General features: G+C 32.4%; 2 protein-coding genes across 2 annotated transcripts; both read right to left on the bottom strand.

The window, feature by feature from the left end:
• LOC133195232 (uncharacterized) lies at positions 1-7389 on the bottom strand. Its single transcript, XM_061331090.1, has 3 exons — positions 7363-7389; positions 6522-6883; positions 1-1247 (listed from the first exon to the last, which is right to left on the bottom strand). Exons 1-3 carry the CDS (start codon positions 7387-7389, stop codon positions 29-31), a joined length of 1608 nt encoding a protein of 535 aa, XP_061187074.1. The 3' UTR covers positions 1-28.
• A 7034-nt stretch (positions 7390-14423) lies between these two features.
• On the bottom strand, positions 14424-17549 carry LOC133195233 (uncharacterized). Its single transcript, XM_061331091.1, has 3 exons — positions 17539-17549; positions 16907-17155; positions 14424-16585 (listed from the first exon to the last, which is right to left on the bottom strand). Exons 1-3 carry the CDS (start codon positions 17547-17549, stop codon positions 14743-14745), a joined length of 2103 nt encoding a protein of 700 aa, XP_061187075.1. The 3' UTR covers positions 14424-14742.
• Positions 17550-18017: the final 468 nt, after the last annotated feature.

Consider the following 18017-nt stretch of genomic DNA (forward strand, 5'->3'; position numbering starts at 1 on the left):
GAAATTAATGTTTTGTGAAAAAGTATCACTATTCACTTAACATTCCTGGAAAATGTTCATGTTCTGTAATTTCAGTCATATTTTTAGTCTTATCGAAAGGTGTTAAATTCACTGCAGTGTCCTTTATGATTCCAGATGATTCATTTGTTATCATCTTTCCTTTCTCTGCAGATTTATACTTTATGTTAATTGTCACTTTCATCTCTCGAACTTCGGCGTATTCACCGTTCACTGAATCTGTTTCAGAAACCCAAGAAGCACACTTCTGCAAAGAGTCGTTCAGACGGGTAGTTATGGATTTGCTGTCCATGCTGTCTTTACTTGAGTATCTGTCCTTGTCTGAATTCATCTCTTTATTATTAGAAATCTTTGGTAATTTTCCGAATTTAAAGACTTCTGGTTTGGATGGCTTGTTTGTTTGCCGTAAAAAGTTGCTATGTTTTTCAGCTTCTACTGCTTTTTTCCCTGATATCGTGTTTATTTCCCTTGAACTTGGCTGTGATTGTCCGAAACCACTGTTATCAGAGAGTTCAGAGGTCTCGGTACTTGTGAATACTTTCTGAGTTGATGGTGTTGTTATCTCACTTGGATCGTTTGATTGTTGCACGGTAGTAATTGCAAATAATTCAGAACACTCAAGTTTTTGTGGTTTCCTTGCCTCTTGTAATTGTCTGTTCATGGGTGGAAGATGATGCGTCTTTTTAAAAATCTTTTTTCCCATGAGTCCATTTGTAGAGTTCACAAACTGAAGGTGCTTGTTAAGATCAAACATTCGGCGGTACCTTTTTTTAAATTCAATTTCATTGTGTATACTCCCAAAGACAGAAGTCTCGTCATCTGGGGCGTCTTTGCTGGAGGGAAATGATTTGGATAAAGGTGGACGACCATTGTTTGATCGTCTGCTACGAAACGTTTCACTATCCACTGAAAAATCTGAATCAGAACCGCGCACTGTAGAAGCCCTTGAAGTCTTTTTGTCATCTAAATCTTTAATTTTCAACCGTTTTTTCTGTAATTTCTTTCTTTTCACAATATTCGAATTGCTAAAACGTGGAACTCTTTGGGTTGACAACGAACTATAAAATCCACTTTGTACGGGTTTGTCTTTCATCCAATGATCAACTTGTTTTGCAATGTCTCTATTCCAATTTTCAAACTCTTGATGCATTCGGTGAGTTTTCCGATACATTTGAGACAAACTACCGTTTCTTGGAGTTTCCAATTCATCTGAGTTGTACGAAATTTGCCTACAAATAAAAATTAGAACTGTATTGATCATTAGTATTAATTACTTTTTTATTGTATTAACAAAATAGACCATCTTGATTGGATTCAATATCGTTCAGGAAATTGAACGATTGAGTATATGTGATCCCGTCAAATTTTGATAATATATCATATGAAGTTTAGATATTAAGTAATATCTAAACTTCATATGATATATAATCAAAATTAAAAAATAAACCCAATAATCTCAAGGGCTTGAATTCGTAACAAAAAGGTAACGTAATAAAAGGATGCTACGATATCGGCTACCATTACATGCTTTCCAACTTTTAGCCTTTCCAAGTCAAATCCAGAATCCGGGTAATCATTTTTAAAGGTAAAGGCTTATCAATCGGAAACACCATACAATCAAAGTGCCATGCACAAACAATCAAAATAAACACATTTCCTTTCATTTAGATTTGTCACAGAAAGGACTGATTGTCAACAATGCTTTGTCATTGTGAAATGTCATTTTGCAGTTTTCTTTTTTTAAAATATAGTCGCATAGTCTTCTTGTTTTGTAATAAAAATTATCTAATTTTCATGCTTGCTTAGTTATTTTAAACAAACTGCATTACATGTTCAATGCATTTCAAATATGATTTTATAAATTGTAATAACATGTATTTGCACATAATATACTTGAAGGTTGAAAGGGATTTTTTTCTCTTACATGTATTTACTCATTTATAGGGCGTTGCTATATTATATCAGAATGGATATAATATAATAACGTCATTTCTGTGAATGGAAACGCAGTCATATCGGACTTGTAATTCCTCCTTTTATTTTTGTCCCCAGCACCGGAAATGTTAAAACGCAATTATAAAGAAAGGCTAATTTTCTTCCTTATTCATTTTGTTTTGCTCACTTATCTTAGATTGATGATAAATAATTAATGTTTTCATAAACAGCCAACTGCATCCAATTAACAAATAAAAGAGGTGCGTTGTGCAAGTTTTTAAGTACCTTTAAGTATTGGGATGGCTATATAACTTCGCATTCGTATAAATTCAAATTTGTTTATCGGTCATAATTTCTAGAATGAATATAAAAGGACTACTTATAGTTTGCAAGCATAAGTAATGGAGTGACTAAACACTTTTTGTTAAGAGTGGTTCCTCTTTTCGAAGGTGGGAGTAGAATATTTCAATATCTTAAATAAAGGATGCACTGAGTGCATCTGATGACAAATTGTAGAATTGTTGAACAAAATCATGCGAAAGCTTACAGGACAAAAATGACGAAGCATCTTAGTTTTGATAATAACCTCTTTTTTATTTATAAGAAAAAAAATGGTTATTAAAATAAAGTAATTACGAATAAACCTTATATAAGAGAATTTTAATTACAGTAATTTTATTTGTTTAAAATTTCAACTGAGCAATTTTCGGTAGATACATATAGATACATACCATTTAATAAGCTATAGATCCAATTCGAAACATTTTGGCATATATTCTATCTTTAAAGGTACTTCCTATGCCTTGTGACTAAATATAACACCTTACTCTTAGCAGAATACACAATCTTTCACTATACAAGCTAACGCTACGAATTAACGGCCATTTTCAAGATTAAAGGCTACCCTTTTAGAAATGGTGTAACAGCTTAATTCACTTTGTTTACGACCTATTGGGGACCCTGTGATTGGAAATTATTGTGTACAGTCTCTGTGGAACTGGTTCCTGCTTTGCTTCCACCACAATCAATAAATGTCCTGTCATCAGTAATGTTCCTTAAATGGAAAATCATGCGCCACGACGGATATCTAAGACGGCTGCCTTACAAGTTAATTGGCAGAATCCTGCATTCAAACAAAGAACGTCAAGACGTAGTGGAAAAATAATACGTAGTAATTATGACCAGCAAATCTTAGCAAAGGCCTTTTATAAATTAATATAACGTTCAATGCTTCAAAGATGTAGGGGGAAAATGAAGTCGAAATCAAGAAGATGAGTTTATTATCACAAAGGGGTATTATTAAGTATATTGGACTAGTGTATTCAAGGTAAACTTTATGTACTCTTACAAAATATTTCAAGTTAATGCTTCATTTTAGGTTCTGTGGACCGTGTGATTTACATTAGAAAAGAGAAAATGTTCATATTTTGAATTAATCATGTCAATAAATACTTATCTACGATACAGTGTTCATCTGCTTTAAATTGTTCTTATTATTTTCATCATGTGTTACAATTTTTTCTTATTTTCAACATGTGTTTTATAATACAAAATATAAATGTTCTGAATAAATTTGATATTAAAAAAATGCATCTTACTTTCAATCATTTTTAAAATGCAATATTGACAAAGGGAGATTAAACAGAGTAAATGACTGAAATGATTTAACGTATTTGACTACTTCAAGATCAAAATGTGTTTATTGTGTTGGTTAAATATTATTTTTCATCCGTTTGCAGTATAAAATTTCGTATTTTATGCTTGGAGTAGATGAAACCAACAACCTGAAGTTTTCTGAAGGGATCTTTATTCACAGACTTTAACCTACTGTCAATATTATTTTCAGAAACTAATTGCATTATATTGATTATCGCCTTGTGATTTTTCTCCCTAATATGTCTATAATCCTGGGGGAAAAATTAAGATTTTATATGATAATATACTGATGTATTGATTTTGAAAACTCCTTTGATGAGTATGTAGATATGAACGGAGATAATGTATATTATTTGATCGTCAATATTAATTGCTAAGATTTTTTACTTTAAAAACTTGACAGATAATGTAAAAGAGTTTGCTGCTTCGTCGTATTAGGTGAAGGGAAGGGTGGTTGTCATCTTCAAATATTTTATCGGGTGCGCTTACGAAATTCACACTTATTATAGTTTTATCAGAATATGTTGGTAGATATGGTTTGCATTGAATTTGAAAGCCAAATGGTCATTCACAGTCCAGGCAAATGTAAGGATGTTAGGATACTTAAAAAAAGAGAAGAAAGTTACCCGCCAACGATCTAAAAATGAGCTAAAGCTGACCACTAATGTCGTAAATTTTGCATTTACCTTCCCTTAGTAAATTCAAAATTTACAACATGATATTTCTCAGAGCTCGGGAACATGCACGTAACATAGACAGAAATAGTAACATATACTTAGTAGACCATGCAAACAGGAATTAAACATGTATTATGTATTCCTTGTGATCTGCCTAGGCTACTGCCTAAGTCGTACATGTAGTTGAAACATAACAAAGATAAGGAATATTGAGTGAGAAATATGTAACACCCCATCCCTGATTAAATCAGGTTACGTATGACTACATACAGCGAATGTTCCATCACAGCATATGTTTTAGATTTCTATTCAATCTGGGGTTGTTGTTTTTTTTTAGAAACAGATATATTTTTCACATAGATGTTGATGGGAAAACAATACCAAACTATCGAATCAAATGCTATTCTTCAGAACATGTTACAGGCTTGGTTTTAAGCACGTTTCGATGGCCTTTACATCTGTTACTGTGATTTGACCGTAACTTACCCCAAACTAAGTGAATCAAAGTCAGGTATTCTATATTGCCACACAAAATCCTCTTCCAAGCCTATATCTGCCATTCTTGTAAACGAATGTCTTAATTCAAAAAACTTTAATGAAACATTAAAGCAATTCTTTCACCACTTGTTATTTCCTTCGATACAATGCAAAGGTGGTGTGCAGTGTTGACATTTCCTATCTACAAATAACATTCCTGATGGTAGAAGTCATTATTTCAACGGGTGCCAAAATCAACCTGGGGCAAGAAACAGTTGTGCAAACTCATTATTAAGAGTCCAGCGAGGGGACCTTTGTCGCCACACGAATTAAGCATCCATGTAACCCCCAGACATAGATCAAAACGAATAACACAAAAGCTCGGATTGAATTTAAAATACAATCTGGGTAGCTCAGTTTCGTTATAATTTATTTCAAACGTCTTTGGGATCAAAATCCTATATCTTCATTATCGATGAATTTACATGCCCTGTTGATTTAATTAATGGATTGTATTCAGTTTTCGACATGTTATTGATAAGTATTTAGGCTAATGTTTCAACGCTATGTATTGGGCTTGCGACCAAACTTTGTTGATATGTGTACCCCTAATAGTGCTGTGTTCCTTGTTGAAAGAGGATTTAAATGTATTTAGTTGTATAGTAAACATGGATTGGTGTAGATTAAGTATGGTGTTTCGAATATTTGATTGTCTGTATTAACCTATGTAGACAATTACTGCACTGATAGGATTGAAACGTTTTGGAAGACAGAGATCTGCGATATCATTGAAAGAGAACCGACTTCTTTGACGAAGACAGATCAACCATTATATATAGTGAAGTAACTAAATAAACGTTATTTTTACCTGAGATTTTCTTTATGCTATCTAGAAGTCATCATTTATTCTCAATTAATAGCTTAAGGTTTGGGTTACCTCTGAAGGTGTAAAGGCAAGATCTGGATTTTCTCTTCTATAAACGTTTAGTGACCTTGTCAGGATACACACATTGGAATCAACAAAAGATTATGTCAGACGTTTTTGATACGAATCGGGTTATTAGAAAGGAACACGGTATAATCCTCAAAATGTTATATCAAAAGTAAAGCTTTTCAGAAGACGAAAAAAAAAATTGTTTTGACACATTATTTTCAATCTCGATTTTAAATGAGTTTGCATTATTATGATGATTATTTATTTATTAAAAATATTATATCATTTTGAATGATTATGCATAGAAATTACATAAAATTTTTCCAAACTGATGATACAAACTATTTTCCTGGAGTTCTCTAAAACGTTTTGTTCATGTTCATTTGCAATTGGTGGAGGAATTGTCTTTTTGTTACAATTTGATTCCTGTGTGAAAGCAAACGATCTTGAAAGTCACTTGCTTTGATTATCATCCAATAGAGTTTGTTTTAATCTTCAAAGCAAATTATTTTTTTTCGGCTCCTTCTGGAAGATATATATATATATATAGAGAGAGAGAGAGAGAGAGAGAATTTTAAAAATTGCATTAAAGATGACATAATGATTTTTTTTTTTACTTTAGTATTTTCCATAAGTAAAAGCTTGCAGTGATTATGTGGTCAATGCAAACCCGTTTAAACTAACATTTAAGATAATTGTTATAGTTTAACTTCAGCAATACAATTGGGTTTTATTAAAAAGACAGGTAGATTGCTCTGATTTGTAATTGCAAAAGAACTGAACAATATTTTCATGACATACAACTTATTAAATGCGAAACTTACTTAATTTTTATGGGTAACGTGTTTGAAATATTTTTGTAGAACGTTTTCTCCATCAACATTCCCGAGCTTGCCTTTGGTGTTGAAGATTTCCCAGACGTGTTTGGTTTAGAATCCACTTCCTGTATTAGATGAAATGGAGGCACGAATGAATACCCCATAACAGCCGGTGATGTGCCGATTATGGGGTTAGAGTAGACACTGATTGAGGTACCAGATCTAGGAGCCTCTACTTCCGTCATCAGATGGAGGGAAGGGACGAAAGCGTATCCATGTGCGGAGGACATAGAAGGAGTTGCTATTCCTCCTCCATCTAACTCCGCACTAGAAGACGTATCCATAATCAATATTCTGTAATGAGTTAACTTTCATCAAAATTTAAGCATATTTGCTTTTTTGTAATTTTTGTATACAATGCATTAACTTGATAATGATGTTCAGCAATAGATTTTCCACTCTGTGTTCTTTTTTACATTTGCCGTTGTAACAATTATTCAAATTTCGATAAAACGGTGTAATATTTTTCTTTGATCACACGAATAACATGTGTGGCAGTGAAAATTTTAAATAAACTTAATGTTATTATCAATTTGAAAGGAATATTTTTGTCATAAATGAAATTAATTTCCAAAGTTGTAGAACATTCAAATAAAGTCCTTATTCGTAAAAGATCACGACAAGTTTATTGATCAATATGTACGTCGTAATTTTCTTTGAAGACGTGTACGAAAAGTCAATTTATAATCAAAAATTCTATAAGCATTTGAATATGAAAAATATGAGCTTTACCTGCCTGTCTCCTTTATTAGTTCCCAGACAACAATATTGAAACTCTAGTCCTTACCCCTGGGTGGTTTAACAACTTTAACATTGTGATTCGAAAGTGATTATTTTAAATAGACTTCCTAAAGCATTGTAATGTTGCCAATGAATCTTAAATTATTTTATTGTTTTACAGGCGAGAAAACAACGCCCGAAAAGAGTAAGAACTCAACTAAAATATTACAGGTCGATTCAAAAACGTTTTGATTTTTAAATTCTAATTCATAATAGCACTTAACTTTATTTTTTTATTTCGAAGATGAAGAAAAATTGTGACAATGATACTGATATGGATTTGAGTTTATTTTGGCAAATAATTTTAAAATAGCAAATATACAGTGGATAATTAAGGTAAATGATAATTTGATAATGATAATTTAATGATAAATGTATCCAAAAATGCTCCAAAAAATGTGTACTTTGACAATATATATTAAATTCTCCTACAACTTTATGCTTAAGATTTTGAACCACTGAATGTAGACTTGCGGTTACAAATAATTACTAGTTATAAATCTTTCATAAATCTTATCTTTGCATTTATCACAATAATAAACACTCTTTTATTGCTAAAAATTTTAACCCACCCTGTAATGGCAAACGTCCACCTTTTAAATGATTAGTCATAAATCAGATTATATTCATTTATTCCATACGAATTACGGGTCCTTTATCTCTTATTTATTTTTATAATTTAAGGGAAAGCGTTTATAAAAACCCTTGACAAGATTTTAAATATTTGTGATGTTCTTAAAAGGTGTGTGAAAGCACACAAAAACGCATTGTCTAATGATTTAGCCTGACAAAATTTTAAGTATCATCAAAGCTTGTCCTTTCGAAAGGTTTTAAGGAGCTTCAGGTAAAATGTTTACGTTTGAAAACTCAGGTAAAAGATTTCCTTGCGAGGTTCGTTTTTTCATTATCTATACTTTAAATATATATATAAAGAAAAGCTTTAAAATAAAAAGAAATAATTCAAAGTATTTTTTAATTAATGGCTTTCATTAAGTTTCGATTTTCATACTGTGACACCAGTGAACTAAAGGTCAACGATCCTGCAAAGTACCGAGGGTCAGTATTAAAAGAAATCAGTATGTCGTTGGTAACATTTCTTTCTCTGAATTGCCAGAATAGTATGGTGGTTTTGTTTTCAAACATACATAACACAAACAAAATATTTTGATTGATGTATATTTTTGGACTAATTTTGAATAGAAGTAACATACTAATGAATAATGAATCTCTAAAATATAAAGAAATCGTAATTTTTCTTTGGTGCTGAAATCTGTGACTTTGTTTCGATTTTTATGTAAATCTAACGAAAATGGCAAACATCTTTTAACATTTTTACAAAAGAAATATTCAGATTACCTATATGAACGTATCTCTGCGAAATATATTGCTGATTTCTGGGAGAGAAAAAAATCTGTTCATGTTATTTATCCTTTAAAACAAGCGGAAATAGACTTTTCAGTTATAAAATGCATTTTATTATAATGACCATTTAAATATCATTTCTGAGAGGAAAAACATAAATATTGCACTCACCCAAACATGGTTGAAGAAATATCCAGTGAATATCTTCTAACTGTTAATGGAATACATACATCCATTAGATATGTAATTTTTTTCTAAAAAATATTTTTTTTTTTTAGGATTCTAGTTTTATGATCATGTTACAATCACAAAAAACCATAGCAAACGTGACTCCACTTTTCTCTTTTCTTTATTTACTGAACATAACTGTACATGTCAGAGAATTCTCTTTTAACTATCTTTATAGTTTTTCTGTCACCTCAAACTGTCAAAACAAGGATTCATAAAAGAAGAAAAGCTTAGTTCTCTTGATTGATAATACAAGGCAAACATTACAATGTCTATTTGTCTTGTACATATCAAATTCATGGTTCTTTCTCAGAATAAATACTTTTTAAAACCTCTAGTATACCCCCTTAAGCTTTGAAAAAAGAGAAGAAATGAACGAGATTAACGTTCTTTCTCTAATTGACACATCCGAGAAACTGTTTAAACTGTTTGCATTGTACTTTTCAGAAAACTGTGCGATAGGGAAAGGTTCGGTTTAAATGTACTGATAATCCATTTGCGATTTTATCAATATTTAATAAAGACGTTTGCCAAATTTTCATATTATTAATGTCTCTTGCAATATGTTATTGAAAATATTTGTTTATTCTCGTAATAATACAAAGCGTCTGGTCTAAGGAAATTGAAGGAAGGCTTTATGTGTATACAACTGCATGTATATTTTATCTGAATATCTACCACACATGAGTTTCACAAGGTCTTATATACAATTACCAGATGCAAATTTTGCTGCCTTGCTGATAAAAAATGAATAGTGATCAATTCCATTAATCCTGTAAACAATGCAACACGTTAACGCGGCCAAAACACGGACCCCTTGAAATACCAGTGGTGCCTAGGGTTTATGTCGACCGGCCTCACCAGACTTGAACCCTCTATTGATAGGTAAATGGAGTAATCTATAGTCAAAATTAAAATAATGGCTTGCTAATAGGTATGAATAATGTCAGTCAAAATTTGACCCACAGATACAATTCAGGTAGTACATGTATTTGCAAATAAGATTATAAAAACTGTAACAACCATAGAATTTGCGAAATGCTGACTTTCAACGAGATTGTTGATTTCTCTGTAACATGAACTTAGTTGCCAATAGCGAACTATGTTTAAATATTTATCGTACACAGAATATTATTTTGCGTATTGCATCAGTTGGGTGACATTAATACCATATGTTCTTGATGTTACTACATAAATAGGGGAAGTTGACGATGGAAAAGCTTAAGTTGTTATATTGTCATTAAATCCTATAGTCAGAAGAAAACCTACAAATATTGAACAGATGAGATAGATTCTTTGGTTTTATATCGAGTTCACTTGGAATATCGAGTCGACATATGAATGACAATAACTTTACTCTGAATTGATGAAATGACGTCGGCCTCAGAAAAATGTTTTCTTTTTATTCTCCTTCAATTTTTGAATAAATTAATATATAACAGTAGATCGGATAATAATCAGTATTCATATCGTATGAAAGATAGGTGATATATTCTTTTTCTATTTTCTGTTTCTTGCAATATAATTTCATTGGTAGTATAAACTTTGCTTAAGCGGTGTCTTTCTAGACCAACGTCACATCTACCTGGTAAGAAGTGATGTAAGCCAATTTATCCCGTCGGGTTTGTATTAGCATTTTAAAAAGTCGAGTAAAATATCAGAGTTTGGTCGATCCATGGAGAGTCTTTGATCTCAAATAGATAAGAAAACTGTATTGCATATCACAAAAAAGTAGAATACTCAATACTTAATTCGGTGATTGTAATCGTATTACACAAAGCATGAAAACGTTAAAATTGATTTCTTGAATGATTTTAAAATTATTAATATTCTCTTCGCTTTAAGGTTTGATAAAACTACACAAAGGAAATAATTTGCATAGAATGGGTTATCTCGCTTTCAAAATAAATCCAAAACAATCGATATTTGATATGTAACGCAAAATCTTATTTTTTTTTTTTTTTAAAATAAAGCATACCTTCTTTTTAGTCACATAACACTTTTCCCTTAACGAAGTTAGCAAATCCTACACTTGTCTTAAGTAGGAGCATTGTTGGGCAAATCAAGAGCTAAGAATATAATAATAATTATTAGTTAATTTTGTCTTATCAATCACATAATTAATGTGATGAATTATTTTGTACGACCTTGAGACCAAGACTCTACATTACAAATATTGTCAAATTGCCACTTTAAATCGTTAATAAAAGTATCAAGGCAATCATCAAAATCATGAAGGATCTAAATAACTGAGTATGTACTTTTGAATTGTGTTAACTAGACCATTTATTTAACACTTTGATCAGATATATATCCAAAACAAACCTTGGCAGTTATACACAAAAGTGGGTTGAAATATATGTAATGAAAAATTTATATGTATGTTTATGTGTGAATACGCGTAATAATTTATGGTCTTCAATTTCTCTTTGTTTTAATATGTTAATTTTCAAAATTTTTTGAGAACTTTTGTTTGTATTTATTTAAATGCTTGTGTTTACTTTCATTATACCTAAAAAGAAACTTCAAGATGTGTAGATAACCTCGTATTGAAATAGCGACTAGGTATGTCAATACTATAAAGCGCCGTAAAGCATTTTACACTTCCAAATTCCAATGAACTTTTGGAAAATTTGAAATCAATGAATTTTACCAAAATCAATAACATAAAAACTTTCGATTTTTCAACTCTGTGTACAACCATTCCCCACGATAAATTAAAGTCCAGGCTTTTTAACATCACTGACAGCTGCTTTTTCAATGAAAATGGAACTCGTAAATTTACTTACCTTGCCATTGGTCATTTGCAAAATTATTTTGTTAAAAACATTCTGATTGTACACACAAGTACTCTGAAGTTGATATTAAAGAGGTGTTTGAGTTTCTGATTGACAATATGTACATGTATGTGGTTCTTGGAGACCAGGTCTTCCAACAATCTGTTGGAATTCCCATGGGTACCAATTGCGCGCCGTTATTAGCAGACCATAAGAAGCAGAATTTATTCAAAATCTTATACATGAGAAAAAGAATCTCTTGGTGTGGCCTTAAACTCGACATTTAGATATTGACGACGTATTATCAATAAACAATAGTTATTTCCATTCATATGTCGACACGATAAATCCCAGTGAGCCTGAAATAAAAGGTACCACAGAGTCTGACACATTTGTTTCATATTTGGATATTTTACTAGAGAAAGACGTTAATGGTAATCTAACAAAAAAACTTCATGATAACTTAAACGTTTCAATCGCCAACTTCCCTAACTTATGCAGCAATATACCCTAATCACCTGCATATGGGGTGTATATCTCTCAGTTGATTCGATATGCAAGAGCATGCTCTACGTATGAACAATTTCTAAAACGAGTTATTGACAAACAAGAATATCAACAGTCTCGTTTAAAGTCATCATTTCGTAAGTTCAATGGTCGATACGATGACCTTCTCAGCAAATACAATCTATCATTACGTCATATGCTGACTGACGTTTTTCATACTAATTATTAGGCCATTATTTACACATTGATTTGTCGACGGATTTTCCGTTACTGCCCGATCGTGACAAGGAGCACACGGCGGGTGTGATTGGTGGGTAGGGGATGCTCATTCCTCCCTGGCACCTGATCCCACTTCTGATGTTTTTGGAGGTCCATGTTTGCTATGCTCCCGATTTGTTTTGTTTTAATGGACTTTGAGCTTGAATACTGTTCGTTATCTCCACATTTCATTCCATGCAATGATATATTTTATTCTTCGTTATGTAGGGACAAAGACACTCTTGCATCGTCGTTTTGTTCATAATTTTAAATTTCTCTATTCATATTAAAGATAACGCCAGTTGAATAAATTTAACTAACATGGAAATTCTCAATATTTAATAACAACGGCATTCTTTACAACCTACACGAAACATCAAACACTTGTTTGTAAGCATGGGCTTGAGATCTGTTATTGTTAATGAAACGCACTGGAAATATGTAAGTTATGAAATTCAGCCAACACTTCGAAGAGTATTCACTTCAATTTGTGCCTATGTGCCCCATTAATTTTTATTAATCAATATATGGGTTAGGTGTTGCACAGTATCAAAGGAGCCCTCCTAAAGAGCAAAAAGAGTAGTCACATTTCGAGATTTACCACTTATTTACGTTCCATGTAAATACCCACGATTTTAGTTAGCATGTGATCACGACGAGCACATTTTAATACCTAAATATATCACTCAAAAAGTAAATATTAACGACAATAGAATAAAAATTGGCTTTTTGTTTGTCCTCTATACTGCAATGCAATCTAATTGCATTATCATTCTATACAATATACTTCATCGATACCATTTTTCATTAAAAAAGGTGATTCCTGTTGAAATTTAAATTGTCATTTTTCCTTGTGACGTCAAATACTATGTAATATTCATTGCCGAAGTACGGCGTACGAAATCATATTTTCTTTCCTTCAAAAATCAAATATCCCATAGATTTTATATTTTAAACGTTGATAAGTATTATACTTAAATTGCCACTATATAGACAGAGTTACTGTTGATTCCCTACAATATAACCTGTTTCATGCACTTGTTGTATTTTTAACTAGACTGGTTCCTGTGGTTATTTTACAAATAGAACTTAAAATATATAAGAAAGATACACTTTCTTACTTTTTGTGTTTAATTAATTATATACATGTAACTACAGAGTAAATGAGAAAGAGTTTCTCGACTTGAGTATACATGTATGTAAAATATAATTATGTTCTAGTTTTGTGATCAGCTACGATCATAGATGATATTAGACAAAGTATCCTACAAATCATTCATTTCATTTTATTTATTATTGAAAGATCTAATTTGTCGAAAATTATTTTGAGAAAAGCTTAATTCCTTGCAAAACTTATGTTTGAAAGAAGTTTGGGATTTTTTTTTATTTTGATGTATACATTTCAGTGCACCTTCTTCCGTAGTAGCTTGAATACATAACAATTAAGCTGTTCGTTTTCTGATTATCTCCTTTAAAAGAAATTTTAACTTTTTTTAATATGCTAGTATATGAAAATATATACTTTTTCTTTGGCATTACTAGTGATATTCCGAATTATCTACTCGTACATATATTTGAGTAGAAACACCTTTAATATATAAATCAAAGATTAAAATGTGGATGATTAAATACTGAACAAGAAATATTGCTTCATTCTGAAAAGAATTTACCTAGCTGAAACAAATATATAATTCAAACTTTAACTGAAATTGAAAATAATCATATAATTCCATGGTTTATCAAAAATTGAATACTAAATACTTAATATAAAAATACATGTAACAATATATAAAATGTATTTCAAATAAAACGTATAAAGGCAAAACTAAAAAAAACTGTTGAAGTTGAAATTACTCATCACTTACATATGTCACTTTGATACAAATGATGTACAAAACAAATTCACTTTAACATCCAAATTGATACATACTTGGTTTTTTAGTACCTCCATTATCAATGTATCAACTGGAGAGAAGTTGTTTAAAGCATTGTATATTGTCAAACACAGATGAACACATAAGGCAAGATTGAGCTCTAGGCAAATAAATCCAACTCCTTCAGGGGGGCTGAGAAGTCAATATCTTCAGCTTGAGAATGTTTACACGAACTTTTCATTCATACCTCACTTCTGAGCTATTGTCAACGTAAGAAGGAGTCGTTCAAGCACATGGAATGGATTACTGAAAACGCATTGTTTATCCACTTAGAAAAAAAAGGTAAATCTGCAATCCATACCATTCAAAATAATTGAAATCTTAAGTATCCTGATTGCTATCTGTCACAAAGAACGCACCTTTCTCTCCAATAGGTTTTCTCAGATGTGTCTTTTCGTCTATGCCCTCACAGCTGTTTTGTTTATCTCCTCCATTCTCTCTGAATGAATGTGATTTGATAGCATATTGTGTCACCGTTTTACCTGAGTAAGAAGTAAAGCTTTCCATTTGTGGGCTCTCAATTTTTAAACTCTTCAAATAATCATCAATCGGAGTCACCCCCTGATCCTCGTCAAAATATTCATCACCTTCCATTTCACCCGTATTGTCTGTGAGTATTTTCTTTTCCATCTTCATTTGATCCCCGCTACCTGGGGTGACAGTGGCGACATTAGAGTCGTTCTTATCACTGGAGGCCAAAGTTTGATCTATAAAGTCCATCGCTTGCTGGGCAGCATTGATTGTATCGGCGATATCTCGCATTGATTCCTGGTACAGATTACTGTATCCAGTGTGTAAGCCTTTAGAAGACCCATGCTGGACCTTCCTACCAGCGGAAGAATTCCTGCTTAATCCAGATTCCCTGCTTCCTGAAAAAGAATTTTCTTCAATAACATCACAGTTAATGTCTTGTCTTGACCAACGCGGAACCATTATTTCCTCAGATGATATGTTGCTCAGTTCTCTTATGACGTCATCACCCCCTGTTTTGTAAGCTATTCGAATTGACATACGAACATCCGCCGGTGTTTCACTTGCTGCTTTAGTTTTTGTGGATCGAGTAAGATTACTTTCTTCTCTTTCAGTTATATCTGTGAGATTGCAAACCTGTGGAAAATTTCTGTTATTTTGTTTTAGTATAGGTTGCACGCCCGCATTGTGCCTTTGTAAGGCGGAAATAGATAATGGTAAAACGTTATCAGTTTCCTCTAAGTGTTTCAAATCGTCTGAAACAGTATTAAACTTTTGGCTACTTGACTTTGTACTGTTAGGACGAGAATTTGATACTGTCATATGACTACTTTCGTCATCGTAGTCCTCAAAATCATTTTCATTATCCCCTAAATTAAGCCGAGGAACATTTGGGTTTGAAACCCCTTTCTCCGTTAAATCTGAACCCTCGTCTTCATCATCGGCATCCGAATAAGAGTAATCTGAAAGATGAAAGTGGGGAGTTTGGTAATCTGTGAGTTCGGATATCCGACTCTGTGGAGGGGCAACAATGTGCAGGGAGGATTTCCTCGTGTACTTCTGAAGAGACTGATTCTGCATTGACCGGATGTTCATCATTTCTATGGAGTACTCTTCTGTAGGCACGTGGGAGCCTTTCAGTTTCGGACGTGTATTATATTTCTGCAGCCGCTTCACACGTTTGTTATTTACAAGAGAGGAATGAACAAAATGCACGTTACGGTTGGCATCAAACATCTTTTGATATCTCTTTTGAAAGTCGTTCAAATCTTTTAATGTTTCTTCCTCAAGATTCTGTTGCATTCTAACTGGAAAACCATTTATCAATGATACGTCACTGCGCGTGCTTTGATCCCCCAGCTGACTGTAAACAAAATCAAATTCAGAATCGTAACCGGAAGTTCGTGTATCGGTATCCGTAGTTATTGTTTTGATTTCGGTGAGGTCTTTTTCATCATGTTTCACTGTTCTACGTCCTCTGAACTGCTTATGGCACTTTGAGCAGTTACGTTTTGTGTGTTTACATAACGAATTAATGGGCATTGCTTGGAATAAATGGTTAGTTGCATTGCATTCATCGTATTTGGTACCCATCCCCAACTGGTAGCTGCGGCTCCGCCAGGTATATGACCCATTCTTATGGACATTCATGATTGCATTCAGATCGGAGTCTGTATGCTCTTTAACCATTTTCCTGTGCAATGAAAGAATATTTAATATCCTTATCAGACATATACAATACATCCCTGTACTTTAAATGCCTCCTGTTTAATTTTTTTTAAAGAGTTTACATGTAGTGCTATTCTGTGAATGCATCACTTTCTTTCTTTTATTGCTTAATTAGTAATAGTATGTTCAAAAAACTTTTTTCGCTTGCAAGCATGTGCAATGCGCAAGAAATCACTTTTTCCGTCTGTACTTTTACAAAATTATCATCAGATGGAATGTGTTTCTTGAAACACTTTTTAAATAGTTTCATGCTTAAAACATAAAACAAAGAAAATCTGGTACAAACTTTATTTTGATGGGCAGGTTGTCAAGACTACGGCTCACAGCTTTATTTGTACGTTCCCGCTCCTTCTGTAGTTTCATAATGTACCTCTCGGACACTTCCTGACTGTTCAGTCCTTGCAAGAGATCCTGTTTAGCAGACAATCCTATTCGGGCAGGAGGGACTCGGAGGGAGGCGGCAGTGGGAATGGTCCCTCCCTTACACAGGTCCTGCCAGGCAGAAGACTCTTCTTTTGTAACAACGTCTTCTCGGCTGTAAAGTAAACAAAGTATCTTGAAGTTATTTCAGTTCAAAGTAATTTTGAAGCACCTGTCCCAGATTTTGATAGATTGTCTTGAATATATTAATCTCTTACATAAAATAGAATTTCAATTTTGCCAACAAAAACCAAGGACATATCGGAATTGGCTCTTATTTTAATAAAAAGTGATTTTTTTGTGAAGGTGCTTCATAAAATAATTGAAAATCCTGAATCGCAAAAAAAATTCTGACAGAGACCATTTATAACTTACTGAAAGTAAGACTGTAGCTTAAGGACATTGGCAAGGTTCCTGGTTATTGTATAGAATTTTTCAAGAACTTTTGAGTAGGTTTAAATGTACTAAATAGGCTATATTCTGGATCGTTTTACCTACTAATCCAGCATTCTTTTTTAGATTTTGTTAAATTAGTGTTTTTACAATTCTTAATGCATTTCCTATGTAAAATGTTGATAAAAGGGACCTACATAAATTTTCACCATAATATTTCTTCAAAACCCATTTATTTCATACAGTTTTTGTATTGTATACATTATTGTAACTTCATTTCCTATGACTTCTAGATATTTTGGTTGAAAATGTATATATAGAAAAAAGACATGGATATACCGGCACCGATCATCATTTTTGAGTTGCGTCCCTTAACAGCTAAAATTGGTCAAGTGACTGGTTGATTGTTTTTATCATGTAATTGACTGAATTGATTGAAATACATTGTCATAAAAATATTGACATGGATTTATTTTTAACTTTTATTCGTAATTACTAAATGCTGATTCCTTCACACGACCAAAGAACTGTTCTCAGTCGGCATGGTCGACCTACCTTTCAGCATATGTCACATCTTTGCCCTT

The sequence above is a fragment of the Saccostrea echinata genome, unplaced genomic scaffold (assembly GCF_033153115.1).
Source record: "Saccostrea echinata isolate AGI-Se365-2 ecotype Australia unplaced genomic scaffold, CSIRO_AGI_Sech_v1 ptg000029l, whole genome shotgun sequence".
NCBI lineage: Eukaryota > Metazoa > Mollusca > Bivalvia > Ostreida > Ostreidae > Saccostrea > Saccostrea echinata.

What these genes read in the sequence shown, in the direction of transcription:
- LOC133195232 (XM_061331090.1), bottom strand. Translation starts at nt 7,389, where the DNA reads ATGTTAAAGTTGTTAAACCACCCAGGG. An exon ending in AGTTGTTAAACCACCCAGGG is followed by an intron (nt 6,884 to 7,362) that starts GTAAGGACTAGA and finishes TTTTGATGAAAG; the next exon opens with TTAACTCATTACAGAATATT. An exon ending in ACGTTACCCATAAAAATTAA is followed by an intron (nt 1,248 to 6,521) that starts GTAAGTTTCGCA and finishes TTTTATTTGTAG; the next exon opens with GCAAATTTCGTACAACTCAG.
- LOC133195233 (XM_061331091.1), bottom strand. An exon ending in AACCTGCCCATCAAAATAAA is followed by an intron (nt 16,586 to 16,906) that starts GTTTGTACCAGA and finishes TTCATTGCACAG; the next exon opens with GAAAATGGTTAAAGAGCATA.